The sequence below is a fragment of the Zalophus californianus genome, chromosome 14 (genome assembly GCF_009762305.2).
Source record: "Zalophus californianus isolate mZalCal1 chromosome 14, mZalCal1.pri.v2, whole genome shotgun sequence".
Classification (NCBI taxonomy): domain Eukaryota; kingdom Metazoa; phylum Chordata; class Mammalia; order Carnivora; family Otariidae; genus Zalophus; species Zalophus californianus.
This window is the reverse complement of record NC_045608.1, coordinates 34842431-34867411: the sequence shown is the minus strand read 5'-3', so window position 1 is coordinate 34867411 and position 24981 is coordinate 34842431. Positions and strand designations below refer to the sequence as shown.

Below are 24981 nucleotides of genomic sequence, written 5' to 3'. Positions count from 1 at the left end.
GTGCTCTATACGCAAAAATTCGTAACTCGACCGCTGCAGCAGATGGACTTGCAGTCGGCTGGCCTGAGCATATATGCAAATATACAATTGAAAAGATACGGATCAGAAATCCGTGCTCATATTCCAGCACTGACAGCCAAGATGCAAAAGCTCTGAATTTCCCAAAAAACTGAGGAAAAGATTCATGGAGGTAGTAAGTCTAGAAACAGCAAACACGCTGACAATTCACTTTGTTAAATGGGTATGGATGGAACAGAACAGCTTCTTGAACAGAAAGCAAAGAGAACCAAAAGAACCTAGTGTATTCAGAGAACAATATAATACAACAGTTGATCAACTAAGAAGAAAAGGGAATGCTTATTTTACATAATTTAAAAATGCAAATATGAATTTTTAACTCTGCTTCTGGAAGTAGCCTTTATTAACACCTTCCAAGAAGCATTAATAGCCTGATCTAGGGTGAAAGATAAATCCGGTATACAAAGTCAGAGGTTTAAAATCAATTAAGGCTTCAGAGAGTATTAAGTGACAGTAAATGTTTCCAGGGTCAGATGAAAATATATAATAAATAGTAGTGGAAACAGACTGTCAAAAACTTGCTTACTTTGTAAGATATTTGTTTGAGAGATCTGAATTCTAGGAAAACTGAGAGGACCTTGAGAACAGGAATCGAGTTCTTGATTTCTATCTAAAGGAGCTGGTTCATAGTAGGTGCTCAATTAATTTCTGCATAATCAACCAATCTTAAATAACAAACAAGTTTTAAGACAGCTTAGAACAAAAGTCAGTGCAGTATTTAAGAGAGGGTAAACAAACTAATGGTTCTGAGATTAATAATACATAAGACTATTTTTTTTTTGAAGTTAGGAAGTAAAACTACACAACGGTTTTAATGGTATTTAACACAACTCCTTCCTTAGCCAGAAATTCTCTCTTCCCTCCCCTCTACCATTAACACAATTCAATAAAGTCTAAAAACATAGTGAAAATCCAATGCTACAAAGAGTTCTGACTTGACATTAAGACATACCTCATTACAATGGAAGAGGAACTAAGGTTTGTAGGTAAAAGATAACTACCTTTAAATATCTCTTCCAGTAATGTCCTACACGGGCAGTCAGAACAACTACTGGCCATGGTAGCCACACCGACCATTTTTGTCAATAAAGTTTTATTGGAACACAGCCAAGCCCACCCACGTATGCATGGTCCATGGCTGCTTTCACGCTGCAGAGGCAGAGTACGGCAGTTGTGGCAGAGACTGAAAATATTTATTATTTGGCCTTTTACAGAAAGTTTGCTGACCCCTGACCTATACAATCCTCTGTAAATTTATATTTTCACTTACTAGACTTTCTCCAGATTTAAAAATAAATAAAAGTTACATCATAGTCTTTGCACAATTACGTAGTGAACAAGTTATGCTGACTTTAAAAAAGAAAAACAGGTAACATTTCCCCCCATCATCACTTTTGTCAAACTCCTTGCAGCAGCTGTTTTTCAAAAGAACTGACAGAATTTGCTTGCTAGGAAGACAGGTTTAGAGTGATTTTCTTCCTTTACAAAAAACAGTACCTCAGGTTTGTTTGGCTACTCAGCAGGACAGTAGGAGAACGGGCAAAAAGGTAAAACAAGGCAGCAGAGAAGAAAGAAGAACTGCCAAATCAAAACACCCAGAAAGCAAATACCACAGTATCAAGACCTACAGAAGAAAATGTCCATTAGCATCATGACAAGGGAGGGACAAGACACTATGGTAACTCAAGCATTACAGTAGGGACTGTTTAAAAAGCAGGTTCTAAATTATTTCAAGTGCACACCTGTAAAAGTGCATATTTCCCACGGACTAAGTTAGGCTTGATTTTTTTTTCCCCCTAAGTATATGGTATAATAAATTTTAAAAACAAAAACTCGAAATTTCTTAATGTAAAAAAATTTAAAAATAAAAATCAGAATTGTCCTTTTTATTTTAAAATGAGTTGCCCTATGACACTTAAAGTTGATATTCTAGTTAATAAGTACATTAATTTGGTGCTAATCATAATACTTTCCCCCTTGATTGAGAGATTATAATCGTCATTCTGCAGAGTTCAAGATCCACAATTAAAATAACTGACTGAAAGGAAAAGTAATAGTAAGAAATGGCCTACATACTAAACAAACATACTCCTAAATTAGGTTTTACCCCTTAAAACACTAAACCCTTTAAATTGTATAACGATTACTTCATCTAAATGTCAATAGATGGTTTACTAGGTAACTAATTTATTCAATAAACGTATTCAAAAATTACCATTATCTATCATTTATATTTTCTCTACGGCCGACATCCAGCTCAGTGTGCTACACTCATCTTCATCTCCTCACTTCAGATGTAACTAACCAAAGGGACATTTAACAAATGTATTTAAAATATACCTCTTTAAAAATATTTACCAATTTTTACAATCAAGAGAAATAGCAAAGTCTCCAAAAAGAACATTTATTATAAAATAGAGGAAATGAAAAATACGTTCACAAGCAATAAAAGCTGGAAAGTAAAGTTTAAAGAAATCATACCTATTTTTGTCTTCTACTGACAGATCTTCCGAGCTTTTGCTTTCTTCTTTAAAATACTGGCCTGAGCTAGACGGATTAGCAAAAGTAGATATGAAAGGTCCCAGAGACTGAAAAGCCGCTTGGCGAACCTAGAAAGAAAAAGAGAACAGTAATAAAACATAAAAATAAGGGATTATTAACAGTCTACTTTCCATTTACCCAAGTACAGATAAGATAGTAATAAGATAGTAATAAGACAGTGTTTTCTAAAAAAAACTTCCCAGATTCAGAACTATAAATCATTCTTCTCCTAGGATTTAAAATTCTTTATATTTTCTCTTTTACTTTCGATTTTTAAAAATCTGTCTTGAATATTTAAACCATGAGAATACGAATATGAGATCCCACAGAGCATCTGCATGTAACTAAAGGAAATCCTGCAGTGTTCTCAAGGAAAACCGAATGAAGAAAACCAAGATTGCCAAATAGAAAATATAGGGCAATAAAGTCGACAAAATGTGATACATCCATTTCATGTTTTCTGGTAGGAAAAGACCGTAATTTGCTTACTACAAGGAAACAAGACAGATGTGCCAGAACTATGGATGCACTTATCAGAAACAGAATACTGACTTAAAATATATTTCACAAAAATCTGGATGCACATACTACTGTTATCCATGAATGTCTCAAGTAGGAGAGCTGAAAAAAAGGTTATAGAATTTTATTTCATATTGTATTCTTGTATTATTTTTGTAATGTTGGTTACAAAAAAAAATTGGGGGAGAGAGCTTTTATGAAAGGAAGCCGAAGGGCGGACACAATCTGGAAGAGGCAACTATGATGGGAGAAGCCACAAACCAATTTCTCTAAGACCCTGCCCTTGAGGCATAACAATACCTTTTCCATGGTTTAAAATGAAGATTACATGACACGTGTAAATTCTGCAGAGGCAAATACATGTGAAGCATGCCTATTACTAGTATTTACCCTCTAGGGGAAGCAGATACAAAACGATTCAATTGGTTTAAAAAAAAAAAAAAAGGCCAGAATTATATATAAGATAGCAATAAGAAGCCTACGTGAGAACTTACAGGTTGTTTTCTCCTCTACAGCGGTCATGTTACCACCATAAAAACATAAAAGGTAACTTTTAAAATTATAGGCATGAGTTTAGTCTACTCTGGATACTGTTAAAACTCTGTCTCAAACAGTTACAGGATTTACATATACCTCAAATGACAGATTTAAGGAGTCCTTCATTTTAATATAAACATATTCCCAAATTAGCAGGAAATACTGTATATCATTGAGCCAAGATAATGATAAAGTCTCAAAATGAAAACTTTAATAAAGCTACATAATCTTTTCTAACAATCTTAGACATTTTAAACAACATTAAAGTCGTGCTATGGCTTAACAGTGTTTCCTCTATGTAGAATCTGTTTGGAAAATGAATATGGTTAAGGTCCTGAGATCTACTTCAGGCATGACAGCATAAGGCGCACCACTGACCCACTCTCCAGTGAAATCGTTGAAAATCGAAAAAACAAAAACGAAACAAAACCCCAAAACCCCACCAATTAAAACCTCTGCAAATAGTCCTAAGGGCAGGCAAACAACAAAAGAAGGAATAGCTATAAATATTCAGTAAAAGAACGCTGAGAGTCTGTGGTATTTGAACCAGGGAGGCAGAACCTCTACTCCCGACTGCTGCAGCCAAAAACACTGGCCTCTCTCTCTTCTAACTTCCAGCCAGAGGGCTTTCAATGTTTTCCATCCTGCCCCCAGCCACCTGTTGGGTGTCCCTTCTTCTACACAATGCCCACTGGTAGAATGGAAGCTCTACCTTAGACGTGGCTCAAAACACTGGGCCCTGATAATACTCAGAATACAGTCCCTACCCCCCAGCTTATAAGGCCAGGATAGATGAGCCAAGGGAACGTGGGGCTCCTGTCCCTCCTACTCCCATCAAAATGTGGTCATCCCAGGATGGGATATAGGCATGTAGGCAAGCCCAAAGCTGTGCCTCCTGGAGGGGGGAGTAAGAGTCCACTAACACATTCCAGCCAGTCACTAAACAAGCAAGTAACAGTAACAAGTCCCAGAGAGGGATTCAAGTACCCAAATCTGCTGTATTAACTAAAATGACCAGTTTAAACAAAATTTTTAAGGCATGCAAAGGAACAAAAAAGTATGATCCATAGACTGGAGAAAAATTTAAGGAACAGAAACTACGTGTGAGAACACTAAGATGTTGGACTTAGAAAAAAACTTCAAGGTGACCATTATAAATTGTTCACAGAACGAAAGGAGAGCATGAGTCAAGTAAAGGAAGGAATGAGGACGGTGTCATATCAAACATAAGTTAATGAAGAGAACCCGATGGAAATTCTGGAGTTGAAGAGTATAATAACTGAAATAAAAACTAACCACATAAACTTAAGTAGATCTGAACTGGTAGAAAAAAAGAATTAGGGAACTCAAGGTATGTTAATATAGATTAGGCAAAGAACAGAGAGAAAAAAGAAAATGAGGAAAAATGAACAGAATCTTGGAAAATGTGGGACTCCATTCAGTGCACCATCATATGTGTAATGGGAACACCAGAAGGAGGGAAAAGACACACTATTTGAAGAAATGATGGCTCAAAATGTCCCAAATTTATTAAAAATCAATAATCTACACATAAAGAAGCTCAACAAATAGGATAAACTAAAAGAGACCTAAAAATGCCAAAAGTCAAAAGCAAGAAGAAAATCTTGAAAGCAGCAGAAGTGACGTATCACTCACGAGAACCCCAATAAAATAAACCTAACTTCCTACAAAAACAAGAGAGATCAGAGGGCTGTGGGGAAGACACAGAGTGCTTGAAGAAATTAAAAAAAAAAAACCCACCAAAACTGTTAACCAAGAGTTCTATATCCAACAAAGCTATTTTCAAAAAAAAAAAATGAAAGCAAAATAAAGACACACCCAGATAAACAGAAACAGAATGCTGCTACCAAATTTACATGACAATAAATGCAAAAGAAAGCTCTTCAGGTTGAAAGTCAGTTACCCTGGATGGTAACTCAAAAGAAAGAAGGATGATCTCAAACTGCTAACTTAATCTTCCACCTCAAGACCCTGGAAAAATAAGAGCAAACTAAACCAAAAGCAAGCAGGAGAGAAGGTATAATATAGATTAGAGTGGAAGTTAATGAAATAGAGAACAGAAATATAGAGAAAATTGGTGAAACTAAAGCTTTAAAAAGATGAACGAAACAGACAAAACTTTAGCAGACTGGCCAAGAAACAAAGAGACAAGAGTCAAATTACTAGAACCAGAAAGGAGGGACATTACTACTGACATTACAGAAATACCAAGATTATGAAGAAAATACTATGATCATATACCAGCAAATTAGATAACTTACATGAAACAAATTCCTAGACAAACCACTAAAACTGACTCAAGAAGAAATAATCTGAATAACTCTGTAACAAGTGAAGCTTATCTGAATAGCCCTATGACAAGTGAAGAGATTAGTAAACAAAAACCAAAAAAAACTACACACAAAGGAAAGTCCAAACTGAGACGGCATCACTGCTGAATTCTACTAAACATTTAAAAGAGAACAGCAATTCTTCACAAATTCTCCCAAAAAAAAGGAGGGAGCCCTTCCCAACTTGTTTTATGAGGACATTATTACCTTGTCAACAAAACACACACAAAAAGCCATTGCAAGGAAGCTATAGACCATTATGTCTTATAATATGGATATAAAAACCCCTAACAAAATAGTAGCAAACAGTCCAGCAACATATCAAAAATTATTACACTATGGCCAGGTGAGACTTATTGAAGGTTTAACACCTGAAAATCAATATGCCACATCATATCCTTAGAATGAGAACATGATTTCTATTTGTACAGACGTTCTGTCCAGTTAAAAAAAAAAGTTAATACAGTAGTTTGCCTACTGTCTACTCCTAAAAGGATTAACAATAACATACTTTGATAAACTGTTTCTTAAATCATGAAATCAAAATCACGTTTCGTGTAAAATGTATTATTTTACAAAAATGGTAATTAGACAAAACCCTACCCAACGTGAAGGATCACTGATCAAATTAATAAACAGTGCTGACAATTTAGTCCGTCGGATTTCTTGACATGTCGCACAGGAAACGGCCATGAAACATTCAGCACAAGCCTTCCGGACTCCCCACACGTTATCAGAACAAAGCTGGAAAAACCTGGGCAGCTGCGCAAGGACAGTGGTGTGTTAGGCAGACAACACAGGTTTCAGTGGTTCATTTTATTTCATTTTCTGCTTTCACAGTGTTTCAAAATACTAGATTTTCCTATAACAATTTAGAAGATCGGTTTCGTATTAAAACTTAGTAATTTGAAATAAATCACACCTAATTCACAGCACTACTGACTGGAAAAGCAGAAACAACAAATACAGCTTAAATGTTATGCAAAAGCTTGTACCTACTGTTTTGCCTAATGGATGACTTCAGAAACTCTTCCAGTATGTTAACTGGTACACAAAGCATGTATATCCCCATGCACTAACCATTTAAAAATAACAAGCTGTAGATTTGTCACTAGAATACTTGAGAGTTACAATAAAATTACAGATTTCTTCGAATAAGAATTGATTTAATAGAAGTGGGAGAGGTAAAAATAAATCAATGGTCCTTACACATCATATACCTGCATTTTTAACAAACTATAATCAAAACACAATCCAAGTGCCTAGAGTATAGAAATGTGAACTCCCAAACTCAGTCATATTATCTTTCTAGTTCACATTCATGAGACTGTGTTAATAAAATTGGGGGGTAAATGTATGCATTTTAAACTTTATGTATTACTCTGTAGTGTACTGCTTACTCCTTTACTACCCCTTTATGCCTGCAATACTTACCAACATCTCCTCAGTAGCTTGCTGGCCAACTACACTGCAAATATCTCCAAAATTGGCAGCACAGACCTGACAACAAAAGCATCACTGACATTTCAAAAATCTTACATACACAGTGCTTTTAAAATAATCTTTTAAGTTTCACATATCAATACAGTAACCACTAAAACCATGTGTTCTTAAACAAACAAAATGCCTAAAAAATACCTTTCGAACATGAAACATTCTGCAATCACAGCACATCTCACAAAACCTAGGGAGGATAAGACGCTCTGTAATGTCCTTCCCAACCATGGGAGCCATTTTGCACATTATCTAAAATGGATAAGAACAAAAGCACACTGAAAACATCTTCAAACTAAGACTGTTCCAGTTAAGTTTGCTAACTTATTAGAAGTGTATACTTTAGGAAATATAAAATAGGTCATGGCATCCTTATACTGTATACAGCACAAAAAACATTCATCTTATTTATCCAGGTTCAAGGCAGAAAAGTAGATATTTACTACTACCAATAAAATCAACCAATAATTACTAAATAATTATTTATGCACAGTAAACCCAGAGAAAATCTGAAAAATTTCATTTGACTATAGTTTCAATCTTATTAATCATTTTGCCTGATAACTTTAAAAGTAAACCTCCCCCACCCAAATTTTCCCAGTAAGAAAACAAATGGTCACTGTTCAAAGGAAAGATTATCCACAAGAAGATTTTGGGTTTAGTATATTTGTACTGCTAAGAAAAGACACTCTAGAGGCAGTCCTTCCCTTGCAAAGTACCGTGTTAACAGAAACTCGTGCGTAAGAGAACTGTGTCCCTTGGTTCTAAGGGAGGCAAGGACCCAGTTCCAACATGCACAGTTTCAGGTAACGCAGTCCCAGGCAAACAAGGATGAACTATGTCTGAAAACCAGCCCAATGCTATTTAAATAAATTCCCCACCCCACCCCCCAGTTAGTACAGAAAGAAATCTGATGGTCTTTTATTATCACACCTACTCCTGGCCCATACAAACATAATTAGAAGTAAAAGGAATAGAGATTGCAAAGAAAGAAAAAACTATTCATACAGGATATGATTGTCTACATAGAAAAATTTCAAGGACTCTGCAAAGAAGTCACTAGAACAAATAAGTGAGCTTAGAAGTTTTCAGGACATATGTCAGAACCAAAAATCAAACGTATTCCTATAAATTAGCAATGAAATGAAAACATTTAGAAACAGTATCATTCACAAAAATGTTAAGAAACATAGTTCAACAAAATATATATGTACTCTGTCTACTGAAAACTACAAAACATTGATGAGAAACATAAAACACCTAAATAAATGGAGAGATCTATCGTACTAATGGATTGTTAGGTGGGTGACTATCTCCAAACTGATCTACAGATTCAACACAATCCCTATCAAAATCTCAGCATCCTCAGAACTGGAGATAACATCTGTATCTCCCAAATCCCAAAGCCAGTTTTGTTCTTTGACTTTGTACTGTTTCTAAGCATTTTCAAGCCCTGAAGATCCAAACTTATACACTGTATAACTGATCTAACATAATGAAACTCATCAGAATGAATTATCTCCAAGATAGAGAACAACTAGGAAGCCAGGGTGTGCAAAGCATGATAAAATAAATAAGGTGACCACAAAAGAATCATGGGTGTCATACCAGCGCTGGATATAGTCTCTCTACTACAACTGTAATGTTTCACTATTGTTAAATCCTATAAAAATAATAGAGTAAGTTAAACTCTGCTCAGTTATGCAAAAACTGATTTCCTTCACTGAGAAACCTGTGAAATAAAGAAAAAAAATCTGCATTTTGGGAGGTGACAGAGGTGCTGATTGTACAACATGGTGAATGTACTAAATGCTAACTTAATTGCACACTTTAAAATGGTTTTTCATTATGTGAATTTCACTTCAATAAAAATATTACTGAAAAGTATCTAAATTTATTATTATTTTTTAAAGATTTTATTTATTTATCTGACAGAGAGATAGCATAAGTAGGCAGAGCAGCAGGGAGAGGGAGAAGCAGGCTCTCTGCTGAGCAGGGAGCCGGATGTGGGGCTCGATCCCAGGACCCCAGGATCATGACCCGAGCCGAAGGCAGCCGCTTAACTGACTGAGCCACCCAGGCGCCCCTAAATTTATTATTAACTGGTATGGAGTATCTAAAAAATAATGGAATCGAGAAATCTCCAAGGGAAAGGGGACTAGAGAGATGACCTAATTCATCCTAATGATCCAGAAACACTATCCAATTTTTGTATAATTCTCTTATCAACAAAGATGCTATTATTTTAGCGTTTCTATTTTATTTTTAAGTAATCTCTACACCCAACACAGGGCTCGAACCCCAACCCCGAGATCAAGAGTCGCACACTCCACAACCGAGCCAGCCAGGCGCCCCTATTTTAGGTTTAAATAGTAAACTCTCACTATCCAAGTAGATTTGAATTTTTAGATGGATTTATTATACCAGACTTTGTTACACGCATGATTTAATCCATGTGTTTTTCTTATAATCACAATTTCTATAACATGTCATATATCATTATAATAAAATTACTTGCCTGATTATCCTTCCCCCAAAGCACACTGTCAAGGGCAGGAGCTATTTTTTTCCCCCTGTGCTTACATAGTGCTGAGAAAAGTGTTCAACAGCAACTCAAGTTTCACAAACGTTTCTTCACCCAATACAGGGTTTTTGTGTTTTTTGTTATAACTGCACTGATTATTTCTCCCATCTTCTTTTTCCATAATAATGAACTCAGTTACTTATTATTTTCTTGCTGCATATCTTGCTTTCTCAGAGCCCAGTGATAGAGCCATCTAATTCACGGGTGCAAAGCATAACATGGGGCCTATCAAACACAGACCTTTTTTGTGTGCCTATGTCCCTTTCTAGCCCTAATGATTTGTGGCTACTTTGATACCTAATACGAACAAACTCCATAGCACATTAATATTTGAGCACCTACTATTTGTCAATACAGTGACTAATGTTTGCCTGAACAGAAAAAGCGCCTTCTACTTACAGCCACAGCTTCTGTTTTCACATCATCGTTGCTATCTGGGGCAGTTAGCTCTATGAGGACGGGGCACACTTTGGTCTCCACATCAAATCGCTCAATTAACTCCTGCTCCAGCAGAGCCAGCAAAGCTGCCTGACTTGTTTTTCTTACCTAGGAAAAAAATCAGCAGTATAAACAAAGTACATACATGATATAACAAAATTCTATTACTTGATTTTCACAATATTGAAGACTTTTTATCTCAACTTAAAGGGATTCATAACTGGCAAAACCTTGCAAATAAAAACTTGTCGCCATTTTCTCCAGCTACTGCAAAGACAGAACCTGGTAGATTGCGATACAACAAATGTAATGGAACAGAAAAGCCATCCTTGTGGGGCACCTGGGTGGCTCAGTCAGTCAGGCACCCGACCCTTGATTCCAGCTCAGGTCATGATCTCAGGGTCCGGGATTGAGCCCTGCGTTGGGTACCCCACTCAGTGGAGAGTCTGCTTCTCTCCCTCTCCCTCTGCCCCACCTCCCGGCTCGCATGCTCTCATGCATGCAAAAGAAAAGCCATCCTTGTGAAAGGTGGCTCCCAAATTACCAAACTTTCTGAGGGACACCCATGAGGGTACCATGTTCTCACATGCAGCTACTGGGCATCACCTTGTAACGGCATTAAGGAGACGTCCTAGATTTGCCAGACTCTCAACATATCTTGTCTAAGACACATGGTCATTTTGAAAAACAGAGTAACGAAGTTAAGAGGAAAAAACACTCAAATGAGACCAGCTAGGGGAGGCCATTCTACATACATCATACTACATGCATTTCCAGTAAGAACCTGTAAATGGCACTCTTACCTGATTATTCTGATCTGCAAGATATCTAACCACAATAGGTAGTAAGTATTTGGAAAAAGCATATGGGATTGAAGGCCGGTTTTCTTGACAAAACAATGCAATATGAGGCACCTGTTCCATCAGCTCTGCTCTCACGGTTGGTTCTATTGAAATAAGAGAAAAGTGAGCAAACACATTCTCCCACAGTAACAAAATCTTTGCCTGGGCTTAAGACTATTTAGGAAAGCTTTGGACTTCCATCGTTGGCATAAAAAGGACTTACACAATGTTCTCTAACTCTAGGAACCTTTTCACAATCATATGCAGGTCAATCCCATGAGTAAAAGGAAGACCCTACTCCCATCCCAGGCTTCTATCTTCCTACTGTGTACCAAGTATGCAATCATTTCCTATTATGACCAAATTTATCCATCACCTACATTGTGTCACATATGTTAGGGGTTAAAAATCCAATATTCACATCAATAAAATATGTATTATCTATGAACTATTAAAGAGCCTCCTAGGACTATTTAAGAGCCTCATACGGACCGGTTCCTAAGCTAAATTTAATCAATGAATAAGAATTCATGGATAAAATTAAGACTATAATGGTAAGTGACTGTTAAAGTAGACCAATCAAGTTAAAGAAACAAAAAAAATCTGAAAAGACCCAAGTATGTACAGCAAATTTCAGTATGACAAACACACCATTTCAAATCTCTTGGTTTCAAAAGGATGAACTGCCTAAGAGTAATGGCAGGAGAATCAGATATGTGATAAAAAGAGGATTCCTATCCTGCACATCATAAATGAATTCTAAGTGAAAGTTCCAAACTGTTTTTAAAGATGAAAAGCACTAAAAGACAACATTAAAAACAAAAAAAGTTTAATCTTAAGAAGCCCTTCCAAGGCAAACAAAACCCCAACACCAACTTAGAGACCAACTAATCTTACTTTATAAAGCCACCATTACAGACAACAGGTACCACACTCAGTTAAGAGGCAAACCAGCCTGGGAGAAAATACACATATAACAAAGTATTGATAACTAAATATACAAAGAACCCATTGTTCAAATGAACACAAGACAGACAAGGATATGGACAAGCAATTCTCAGAAGAAATGCAAGTGACTAAGACACATACAGACATGATGGATTATCAGTACAATTCATTCCATCAGACTTAACTGGAACTTCAGTATTAATGATTGTATCATTACAGTTACTTTAAGGTAAACATGCATGCATGGGTCCGGAGGAACTTTAAATTTCAACAAACAGAAATTAATGAAACTATCAGCAGAAAATGTACTAGCATCTTAAAAAGCTAAGAATCTTACCAACAAACCAATATTTGGAATTTCTATTACATGGCTCTGCCATGTGAAGTTAGACAGTAATTGAACAAAATAGTGCTTCTGTTTTGAAAAATACTTAGTTTAAAAAAAAAAGACATAGCCTCTCCTTTTCCTCATTGACCCTGAATTTGCTAACACTGACCTAATACTTATATATATTTTTGAAGCAAAAGAAGGATACAAGTTACAGTTCTGGTTAAGAATGAAATCAGCAGGGGTGCCTGGGTGGCTCAGTCAGTTGGGCATCTGCCTTTGGGCTCAGGTCATGATCTTAGGGATCGAGCCCCATGTCAGGCTTCTTGCCCAGCTGGGAGTCTGCTTCTCCCTCTCCCTCCGCCCCTCCCCACCACTCATTCTCTCTCTCTCAAATAAATAAAATCTTAAAAAAAAAAAAATGAAATCAGTAACTTCTCTTTCTTCAAAGCCATGCTTAGGCAAAAAAAAAAAAAAAACCAATGGAACAAAACAGAGTCAAGAAATGAACGAACTGTGAGTCCTCTGGGAGGAACTGAAGTGCTGGGGAGGGATTTCAGAGCTACTATGATGGCTGAAGGGAATGAAGGAAGAAAGGGGAGTTGAGCCTAATGTCTCTAACTTGGTGGGCTGGGCGGATCATGACTACTGAAAAATATACAGCTGCAAAATTAATGTGTATATTCTAGTGTCCTAAGCAAAGAGCTCAGAACCTTAAAATCTCTCATCTGCCTATTCCTTATCAACATTTACCTTGATTTCTTTATTCCCCTAAAGTTGTTATTCATATTTTTAGGATTTTATATAGCAAATGCTTGTTTAGATTTACTACTAATTTAGTTTTTTTTCCCTTATCAGTACATCTTTCATCCAAATCTTTTCTGGTTCAATTAAAAAAAATAGCTATAAATGGAGTTACACACCAACAACCTGATAAGCTTCAGAAGTATAAAGAAGCTAGACACAGAAGAACATATTCAGTATGATTCCATATAAAGTTCAGAGGAGCAAACTAATCTAAACATTTAGCAGTCAAAACATGGATTACCCTGGGGAAGAAGAGGACAGAAATGAGGAGGTGCCCCGAAATGGATTCCGGGATGCTAGTTCTATCTCCTGATCTGAGTACTAATTACATTGGTCTTCATTTCGCTTTACTTCATGGAGCTGAAAATTTATAGTCCATGTACTTTTTGTAGTGTTTTATTCAATATTCAAGGAACAGAGTTCCCCAACAAGTAAGTGTTCCTGTTGCCCATCAATGTCACCAAGTCTGTGCGTACTGGTACATTACTGTTCTCTATCACAAAAACGTACTCTAGCATGGCACAGTATAAACCCCTACAATCTACACCTCGACTGCCTTATTGAACAGCCTCATTTTTTTAAACTGTAGACTCAGCAAACTACCTGTTGACCAAATGTGGCGCTATCTTGAACTCCTTAAACCTCTAAACCAGTCTTTTCTTCTCCTGAGTATGCTCCTTTCCTTCTCTGTACCTCATCATTCTATTAAATTCAACTCAATGTCACTAACTTCCTGAAATCAGCACCAATGCTCCCCATTATAATGTATTGTTTATAAGTTAGCTGCATTGATTAAATTGTTAATTTGATGACAGGAATTCTTATTCACCTTAGTAACTGTTCTAGCATTTATTCTAGAATCTGGCATAGGACTGTGTACTGTGTTACTTTTACCAAACGAACAAAAAATGTAAATGTCAATAGAGATATTTATCACGAACTCAACAACTTGAGAATATATTTTTTTAAAAATCTACAGCTGACCCTTGAACTAAGGGGGCTGGGGCACTGATCCCTCCCTGGGCAGTAGAAAATCCGCATATAACTTTTGACACCCCCAAAACCTAACTACGATTAGCCTACTGTTGACTGGAAGCCTTACCAATAACAAACAGTTGATTAACACATATTTTTATCTTAGATGGATATCTTAGAATACAGTACACTGTATTCTTACAATAAAGTAAGCTGGCGAAAAGAAAGAAAAAATCATAAGGAAAATGCATTTATAGTACTGTATTCATCAAAAAAAATCTGTATCAATAGATCTGCACAGTTCAAACCCATGTTCAAGGGTCAACTACATATACCTACATATATTTATAAAAACAAGCACTATAGGTGGCAAACAGGTAAAAGAAAATAAACACAAATTCCTCCCTAAAGAGTATCTATTCTACTAAGAAAGGAATAAATAACCATAATGCAAAAAATAAATAAGTGAAAATTATAATTGATGAGCTTCTCCTAAAACCACTCTGGAACAAGCATATACACATAAGCAAGTACATACATCATCATTAGACATCATCATTAGACAGATTATTTGTAAGCTTACCAATTTTTTTCTACCCTATAGGAAAATAAAAAACACTTAAGGCTTATATAAATAGAACATATTCCCATAAAACAAATTGCTCACCAAAAGATGAGCCCATCTAAAAATTAAAAAATGAGACTGCTTACATACAAAAGAGTTTGTTAAAAAGTGAAAAACAGGGGCGCCTGGATGGCTCAGTCGTTAAGCATCTGCCTTCGGCTCAGGTCATGATCCCAGGGTCCTGGGATCGAGCCCCGCACTGGGCTTTTTGCTCGGTGGGAAGCCTGCTTCTCCCTCTCCCACTCCCCCTGCTTGTGTTCCCCCTCTCGCTGTCTCTGTCAAATAAATAAAATCTAAAAAATAAATAAATAAATAAAAGTGAAAAAAACACATTTTAATAGAGACAATGGGTTTAAGAAAAAAATATATTTTTGAATTGTTTCTAAAATAAAAAATAAAGATATGCATATGACTTAAGATTAGGTAGGTAAGTTGTATGTTATGCATATTTTGCCTCAAGAAAAAAATATTTTTAAAAAACTTAATAGAACCATATTCCAAGCCTGAAGTCAGGTTTATCTCTTTCGTAAGCAGACCCTCCTATCTTCGCTTTGGAGACAAAACGCTCTAGTTTTATCATGACTGATTCACATTTTTCACAAGTGAGAAAGCATAGGAAAAGGAAGCATTCTATATTTGCTTAAAAAAAAAACAGCCCACTCCCTCGCTTTTAAAATTTATTCAAAGGTGCCTTCTTAGCGCAGTGGGCAGCGCGTCGGTCTCATAAAATTTATTCAAAATTATTTTTAAGTTTTTAGTAATCCTAAAATAGTAACATACATGATGCAAAAACAATTTTTGGATTTTTCTGATGAGAAATTTCCAAAATTAAACTAAACAGACCAACTACAAAATGTGGCTCTTAGAAAGGTTTTTCTTCTTACTGATGTATTTGGTAATTAGGAAATCTTTTAGAGAAGTCTCATATCACACTAAGTTTTTCATTAGTTTTTAAAACCTCAAATTTGGTAAAAGAAACCTTTCTCTGCATAAGCATATACCTGAATCGTCAGCTAATCTGCTAATTCTTTCCAAAACAGCAATGCAATCTCTTTCATCATCACAGACTTCCCTCAACGTGTCCAGCAAACTCCGGGCCACCATTTGTCTAACAGAAAAAGAAAATGATATAGTGTTTAGTGGTGTTAGTAAGTAATACGTAGAATTCCAAAACGTAGAATCTACATGGTTTTAAAGAATTTCTTAATACATTTTATAACATACATTAAGTCACTAATTTCCTAAGTGACAAATGCCAGTATGGATTTTATTGTAACAGGATGAAAATGAATATTTACCAAAATACTTTTCATCTTTAACTGAAGTGACAAATTTTTAAGGTCACTGAAAATTCTATAAAATTTCCAACAGTTACCTTCAACTATCAAATAATAGGAAAATACACACATTCTTCATTATATATCTTCAGTATATACAAACACACACATTCATTTTTACTAAGTGAGTTTTATACATCTATACTCAAAAAATTTAAGACTCAGTTTTCCCAGAAAACTGATAGAGGTATTCTGAGGACCACAGCTGGAGAAATAATGCATTAGGAAGAGTGTCCCAGTCCCCTTAAATATCACCTGGCACACAGTAGGTATATAACATCATTTGTTGAAAGAATAATATACCCCTCAGTAATCACTTTACACAAGTATCAAAATTATGCCTAAGAGCAAAAAAGTAACGGTGTTTTGTTTTTGTTTGTTTTTTGCCAAAAAGGAAAGAAAGAGTGCCACATGCTTACTAGGATCAAGGAGTAAACAATTACAAAAGAGGCCTTGGCTGTGATTATTAACAAAACATGTTGACTGAGACTACACATGTTAATACTACTTTAAACTGGAAAACTGGATTTTCCCTATGAAAATGAATGTTAATAATTAATCATTCCACTTCCACAAGGAAAAACATATGCACATACCTGTTAAATACGTTCTCACTTGCAGCATACTTGTCCAATCTCCCCAGTGGCGTCAACATTTCATCTTGTGTGACAAAGTCCAGGGCTGAAGGTATAATAATCACATCAGACTCTGAGCTGTAGTCATCCACACCAACTATCAGAGACATCAGAAATACTCCTTATAACACTTTGAAACTAAAAAGTACCCCTTGCCTGTCTGAAGCAGCATAAGTAACACTGCCTTTAATGTTTCTGGAGGGGTATAAAGGATCACGAGAGACTCTTACATCAACTCAGAAGCCATGAATGACTCAAGGATGCTCCCTCTCCTTTTTCTACAGGTATGTCTAGTTGTCTCTAGAAACACAGCGGTCAGAGGCTCCAGAAACTCAGCATGGGGTGATTACTGAGAACTTAACATGTTCAATCAGAACACTAACAATGTGTAAATAAATAAAATGTCAAACACTGGTAAAGTAAATTCTGAAATGCAGTAAGAATAACTCACATTATAAGCAAAAGAACAAATGTAAGAATTACAGGAGACTTCTCATCAGAAACAATATAAGCCAAGAGACAGTAGAGCATTCCTTAAAGTACTAAAAGGAAAAAAAAAAACACAAAAAAACAAAAAACAATGTCAACCTACAACTCTACACCCAGTAAACAAACATCTTTAAAGTATCTCTGAAATTCGTATCTTTCAAATACAAAGATTTCAGACACACAAAAGCTGACAGACATCATCACCAGCAAACCTGCACTACAAGAAATATTAAAGTCCTTCAAGCAAAAAGAAAATTTTACCAATTGGAAATCTAGATCTATACAAAGGAATGAAGAGCAGTAGAAATGGTAAATATGTGGGTAAATACAAAGATTTTTCTCATTTAAAAGTCTCTTTGAAAGATAATTAAGGTAAAAATATGGACTGCAAAAAAAAAAGAAAGATAAAAAATGTACTGTGGGAACTCTTAACTAGAATGAACAAACTGATGGTCACCAGAAGAGAGGTGGGTGGGGGGATGGGTGAACAGGTGATGGGGATTCAGGGGGCACTTGTGATGAGCACCAGGTGTTGTATGCAAGTGCTGAATCACTGTATTGTACATCTGAAACTACACTGCATGCTCACTGGAATTTAAAAAAAAACTTTAAAAAAATGTACTTTAATCAAGCTCCCTGCTCAGCAGGGAGTCTGCTTCTCCCTCTGACCTTCCCCCCTCTCATGCTCTCTCTCTACCATTCTCCCTCTCAATAAATAAATAAATAAATCTTTTAAAAAATGTACTTTGGGTTTCTAACTTACATATTAGTTAAAATATATGACTATAATAGCACAAAGGTAGGAAAAGGGCAAAGTACACTGTCCTAAAGTTCTCACACCATATGTGAAGAGATGCATATTATTTGAAGGCAGACTGTTTAAAGATGTATACTAATTATAAACTCTACAGTAGCCATTAAACATCAAAAAAAAAACCCACCAAAGATATATGGCTAGTATGCCAATAAAGGCCATAAAATGGAATGATAAAAAAAAAAAATACTCAATCCAAAAGGCAGAAAAGGAGGATAAAAGGAGACACAGAACATGGGGCACCTGGGTGGCTCACATGGTTGGGCGACTGCCTTCGGCTCAGGTCATGATCCCAGGGTCCTGGGATCGAGTCCCACATCAGGCTCCCAGCTCAGCGGGAAGCCGGCTTCTCTCTCTGACCCTCTCCCCTCTCATGCTGTTTCCCTCTCTCTCTCAAATAAATAAAATCTTTTAAAAAAATTTAAAAAAAAAAAAGGAGAGATAGGACAAGCAGAAGAGAAATAGCAAGATGTGAGATTTAAACCCAACAATATCAATAACCATGCTGAACACAAACAGTCTCAATACCCCAATTAAAAGGCAGAGATTTTCAAACTGGATTAAAAATAACACCTAACATTAAAATAATTATTTATATAGTGCAAATTTTATACAGTTTATGCTGATCTACGATTCACAGCAAAGTATTTACTTTGAATCAGAAAGTTGTAAAAAGCTCTCAGATGCTCTCATTTGGCTTCTGTTTTCTCTTTCTAGCACAGGACTGTTGAGCTAGCATGACCTCGAAGGCACCTTTATGCAGGCTCTAGAATTCTATGACTATGACCAAACTGTTTCATCAGTCTCATACTTGTTAATCTTAAAGATAACCATTAAAAACATGATTCTGGTCCTTAGGAAGCCAGGACTCCTAGAACGGCGACTGTTCAACATTGCCGTGTACAAGGCAAGCTTGGAGCACTTCCTCTAAATGCAGACTGCCAAGTCGCATATTCAAATACTGCTTATGTAGGTTTGGAGTGAGCCCCGGGAGCACTCATTTTTAATAAATACCCCTACTAATTCAAATGCAGATTGTTGAACAACCATATTTAAGAAACATACTGTTAAGAGGGCAGCAAAATCGTATTGTGCTTCAACTTCGGACACCACTCTATCCATCACGGTTGACAATTACTTCTCTACAAAAGACAGTGTTCTATTCTGCCACAGGCACTGGTGACAAAGCTTCACTTCTATTTCCCATAACTGTTGCCTCCTGCCAGTATCTGTGGAATCACTCTGGCCTGAACCCTCCTTTCTGGAATTCAAGATTTCTTTATATCAATTCTTGATTGGACTAAGGCGGCTCTGGATCTCATCTTTATGGAGGCCACAAGAATTTGGTTACCATAGTTACAGACTGCACACTTAGGTCTTACCCAGTCATCCTGCAAATGTCTGGCACAGGTTACAAAAAAGAGAAATAAGAAAATAATCAACAAAAAAGACTATTACCACTAATGAAAAAATCCTACTGCGTATACTGAGTGACGGTACAGTAAATAACATCCTCTGATAAAACAGACAACATAGAGGTAGTAAATGTAGCTGTGCTGTTATAGTTTATGCAAAGTAGAACACTAAATAGATTGAGAAATTAAAGATAGAAATCATAATCCTTATGAGTATTCTCTAAAACAAGTAAGAAAGAAGAGCTAGGAAGCCAATGGGGGAATTAAAATGAATACTAAAAAATATCATTAACCCAAAAGAAAGTCAGGAAAAAAGCAACAGAGGGAAAAAAAAAAAGAGACAGAAAAAAAAACAGACCTAAATCCAACCAGATCAATAATTACATTACATATAAGCGGACTAAACATTTAAAAGCAGAGATCCCCAACTAACAAAAAAGTAACACCCAACTACAGCCTATCCACCAGAGAGAGAGTTTTAAAGCCAAAATTTCAATCAATAGGTTGAAGAAAAAAAGAATTTTTTTTAGAAAAGATAAAACATGAAACAGTAAGCCTAAGAAAGCCAAAGTGGTGATATTATGATTAGACAAAATAGACAAAGACAAGGACTATTACTGCAGATGAAGGGAGACATCTCATGCCTCCATACCCCACCAGAGCGCTTTCTTTCTGGAGAACTAAAGTTTATGGATTCTTGGACACTATGGCAGCAATAGCCTTTTAGGGCTTCAAAGCCTTAAATACCTAGGCTCCTCCACTGATGAAGTAAAAAAAAAATCAGGTCATCTTTTCATGTTATTTGAAATTTCAAATTGACCAAAAAGCACATAAAAACAATGATCACTCTAAAATGCTTTTTCAAATTATCTGACCTCCCCAAATTCCCACACTTCCTCTTCCCCAGTAAATTCACTGTCCTAGCTGAAGGGCAACCAGGACGCAGCGGAAGAAGGGAGAGGACTTGCAAGCTCTACATAAGAGACAGAATTCCAACAAATACTTAGGTAGGCAATCTTCATTTTTCAAAACCTCGTAATTATAAAAAAGCTTCCATGAAAAAGCTATATGACATCTTTTTAAAAAGTTTTTTACTTAAGTTTTTTACTTTAATTCCAGTATAGTTAACATACAGTGTTATATCAGTTTCAGGTGTACAATATAGTGATTCAACAATTCTATACGTTACTCAGTGCTCATCATCATAAGTGTACTCTTTAATCTTTTAATGAAAACTTGTGGGTTTTAGTGAATTCTAATAGAATAGAATCCTAATAGAAGAGAATTCCTAAGAGGAATAGAAACCTAGAGTACAAACTGAAGCCTTATATTTAAGGCATCATATGGCAAAGGCCCAAAACATAAATTAGACTCAACAGATCCTTCTAGTTCCAAATTATAAGAACCAAACGTGTTACAATACAAATAAAGAGATCAAGAAAAAAAATGATGAAGTAACCATAGAAAAATGACATTTCTCTCTGTTAACTTCTAAAACAGAAAACTTCCCTTTGTATAAAGCTAAGAGATCTTACAGGGGAAAAGAGAAAATATCTTTACAGTTCAGGATGTATCCTCTGCCTATTCTCAGCTCCTTGCACCAGCACCAACAGAAATCCAAAGGAGCAGAAAGCAATGACCCAATTTTTAGCTGTTTTAAATTTAAGGAAAATACTAAAGTTTAAAAGTGGAAGTTTGAAGAAGATTAATTTAACCCCTACACAGTGACAGCAAAAAGTGGTGTGAAAAGGGCAGACACTCTTCTAAAATAAGACAGATCTAGGTTCAAATCTCATGTTTTGCTACTCATGAACTACGTGAACTTACACAAATACCTAATTAATTTGAGTCGGCTTCCTCATCTATAAAATACCGCAAGACTTCAACAAAGGGAAAGGCTTTTAAGACACACATTCTAAGATAATGTCTATAAAGTCTCTAACATAGTGTCAGGCAAAAAGTAAATGTTCCCTCCCCTCTGCATTCAGGTCTGTTTCTAGATACAGATAATCTCAATGTGGTTTCCATGTGTTTTTATATGTTTTCATCCATTTCAACCAGTAAGTAGGGCAGCACATATACTGGGAGTGCCAAGTACTCAACAAGGAACACAGATATAAACACTAGACAAAAGTGTACGCATGTAAGTACGTATGTGCAGATACATGTACACACATATAGACATATATAGGAAGAAAAGATACATGGTGTAAGAATACATACATACAAAATATACTGTTAACTATTATATGTTGTTAGTTATTACGTGTCTAAATCTGCGCTGGTGAGTACAAGAAGACTTCAAAAAGTCAGGCAGTTCTTGGAAAATACACCGGAGTTGCCAAGCAGCACAGAGGGCGGGACAAGGGCCTTCCCGGCAGAGAGACCCAAGGATGGTGAGGGAGGAGAGACAAACCACGGCAGGTCTGGCGAACTGCCCAAGGACTGCAGCGCAGGTGGGACACAGGGTTCCTACAGAAGCGAGTCAGAAAGAGGAGGGGCCAACCAAAATCAACCTAGCCTTCTAATTTTTAAAAAGTAACATCATTACATTTTGCAGTATCCTCTTACCTGGCTAGAGAAGTCACACTGCCACCCTGTAATTAGGAATGGCATAGGAATGCTAAGCAACAACTTAAATTCAATAGTAGTTACCTCTTTTGGGCAACAGACAATTCCAGGCAACATATATGCTTATTCAACTGTGCTACACTAAGACTTTATTAAAATTCTCGATTATTAATTAAAATCATGTTTTTAGAGTTCAGCAAGAAGCAAAGATCATAATGTCTTTTCCAAGCCAAAAGACCTTTTGCCTTTACACAGCATTCTAAGAGAACCCCAGGTAGCACATTACTTTTTTTTTTTTTTTAAGATTTTATTTGTCGAGAGAGAGCGCGCAAGCAGGGAGAGAGGCAGGCAGAGGGAGAAGCAGGCTCCCCGCCGAGCAAGGAGCCTGATGTGGGACTCATATCCCAGGACCATGGGATCACGACCCGAGCCGAAGGCAGACGCCCAACCGACTGAGCCACCCAGGCATCCCAGCACATTACTCCTCTCCCGATTATCTGATACCCTTAGTCGCTGGAGCAGGGGAGGAGGAAAGGAGTACAGAGAAGCAAGAAGAATTCTAATTCAGTGGAGACAATCCTGGTTCTACCCACATCAATACCATAAGTAAGCCTCTTTTCTATTCCTTGTTAACAATGCTCAGACATACTACAAATTCATGCTAATTTCATGCTCTTTCAATAAGAATTCTGAATCTACTATTCTTAAATCTCAACTTCTCTCAGAAAATGTTCCAAATGCCTAAGTTCCCAGAACTACCCTCAAAAAAATCATCTCCCGTTCCTGCCTTACTGTCACAAATGTATGTGATGAACTCTCTGACACCAAGGCAGGGGGAACAGCGCCAGTAGCCAGGAGAACAAAAGCAAGGGAGAGCAGTCTGAGTAGTGTTCCTGGCCACCATTCTACTCCTGACCACAGATATGCTTGAGAGCATGAGAAGATACAGAAGGGCTTCAGCTGTCCTGACGTGTTTCTCCAAACGTAACATCTCACTACTGCTGTCTAAAGATATATTTTTCCAACAACACTGCCTTTAAACACCAAGCACCTCATCCAGGACTCTACTACAGAAACAGTTAACACTACAATGGAGGAGGGAAAATAAGGCCACGTAGACTATACTTTAGGAACGATATAAGGTAATCAGGGCAATTCTGAGTACATGGGTTTTTTCCTGACACACTGAATCTAGAACTTAACCTTGCTATTCTCTAAAATGACTTTTTTAATTCAACTTCTCCAAGAGGTTTTAGCGGCTTCACCTCAAGATAAGCAGTCTACCCTATTTCTCCTTCACTCTTGGGGCTCTCGTCTTAAGGATCAGCAATAATTTGCCAAAATTAGAGAGCCCTTCTTAGCCCCATTGTCTGACTTCTCTACAGCACTTGACAAGGCTGACTTCTGCTATCCCAACGCCCTCCTCTAAAATTCTCTTTTCTTGGGTTCTCTGGAAGTACACCATCCTGAGTATTTTTCTACCTTTCTGGACTATTCCTATTTTTTTCTGATCGTTTTATACAGGTAGTTTCCCTCTACTTTTGTCCTCACATTTTACACACACACACACACACACACACACACCCCTCTCCCCTCCCCCTTGAAAATGCATGGCTTCAACTATCACGTATAATGCAAATAACCTCCAAAATTCTGCCCTGATCCCCAAATCCACATTTGCAGGTATATCATAGAATCTCCACCTCAGTGTCACATTTGTTCTAAAAATTTAACTGCCCAAACCAATCTTATAAAAACCAGCTCTTCCTCAGGACTTTCTCCCCTGTGACCTTGAGTTCTCAAACACGAAGTCTTCAGTTACCTTTTTAACGTACGTTTCTGGCCCCCATCATCTAATCAGTTGCTAAGAACTATAAATTCTACTTTTATAAAGTATTCTGTATTCCCACCTCTCAGTTCCCAACACCCCAATTCAGAGGTTCTGATGTCTTTTGCTGAGAGCAAACTGGGGCACTTGAACCCCATGAGGGACACAAAGATTTTCCTGGGAATGAATCAGATGGATGACTTGAAAGGATATTCTAGACCCCAACATCCAGGAGTACTCTTATTGCAAAAATGTGTCTAGGGGTTTGGATCCTAAGGCGTTCCCTTTTACAATGTCCGGCCTCCGACGGGACAAGTTAAAGATGTATCTCTCAGCTCCAAGGCCACCATGTCACACTGCCCCAAGGTTGGAAAAACCTCCACTGTCAAACAAATGGACCCATTGAGATACTACTGGAAGTGTTAAGAGGTCGACTCTCTAAAGACTGTAACAAATACATTTACAAGTCAGATATTTTTCAATCCTTTGCTTTCAAAAAATTTGAAAAGCTGAATAGCTGATTAACTACGTTTTTTCCTTAATTTTATTATGTTAATCACACCATACATTAGTTGATGTAGTGATTCACTGTTTGCATATAACACCCAGTGCTCCATTCAGTACGTGCCCTCTTTAATACCCATCACCAGGCTAACCCATCCCCCCACCCCCTCCCCTCTAGAACCCCCCGTTTCTCAGAGTCCATAGTCTCTCATGGTTCATCTCTGCCTCTGATGTCCCCCCCTTCATTTTTTCCCTTCCTACTTTTTTTTTTTTAACATATAATGTATTATTTGTTGCAGAGGTACAGGTCTGTGATTCAAC

General features: G+C 36.8%; 1 protein-coding gene across 5 annotated transcripts in view; it reads right to left on the bottom strand.

Moving 5' to 3' along the window:
* PPP4R1 (protein phosphatase 4 regulatory subunit 1) overlaps positions 1-24981 on the bottom strand; it is a 58998-nt gene that overhangs the window by 21843 nt on the left and 12174 nt on the right. For 3 of the 5 annotated variants that reach the window (XM_027576027.2, XM_027576028.2, XM_027576029.2), the window contains 8 exons: positions 17001-17085; positions 16069-16175; positions 11346-11488; positions 10504-10650; positions 7665-7772; positions 7461-7526; positions 6630-6788; positions 2560-2687 (listed from right to left, as the gene is read on the bottom strand). In XM_027576027.2, coding sequence (XP_027431828.2) covers positions 2560-2687; positions 6630-6788; positions 7461-7526; positions 7665-7772; positions 10504-10650; positions 11346-11488; positions 16069-16175; positions 17001-17085 — 943 coding nt within the window. Of the gene's footprint in view, positions 1-2559; positions 2688-6629; positions 6789-7460; positions 7527-7664; positions 7773-10503; positions 10651-11345; positions 11489-16068; positions 16176-17000; positions 17137-24981 lie in introns of all 5 variants that reach the window. The other 2 variants (XM_027576026.2, XM_027576030.2) reach the window with 2 other exon arrangements.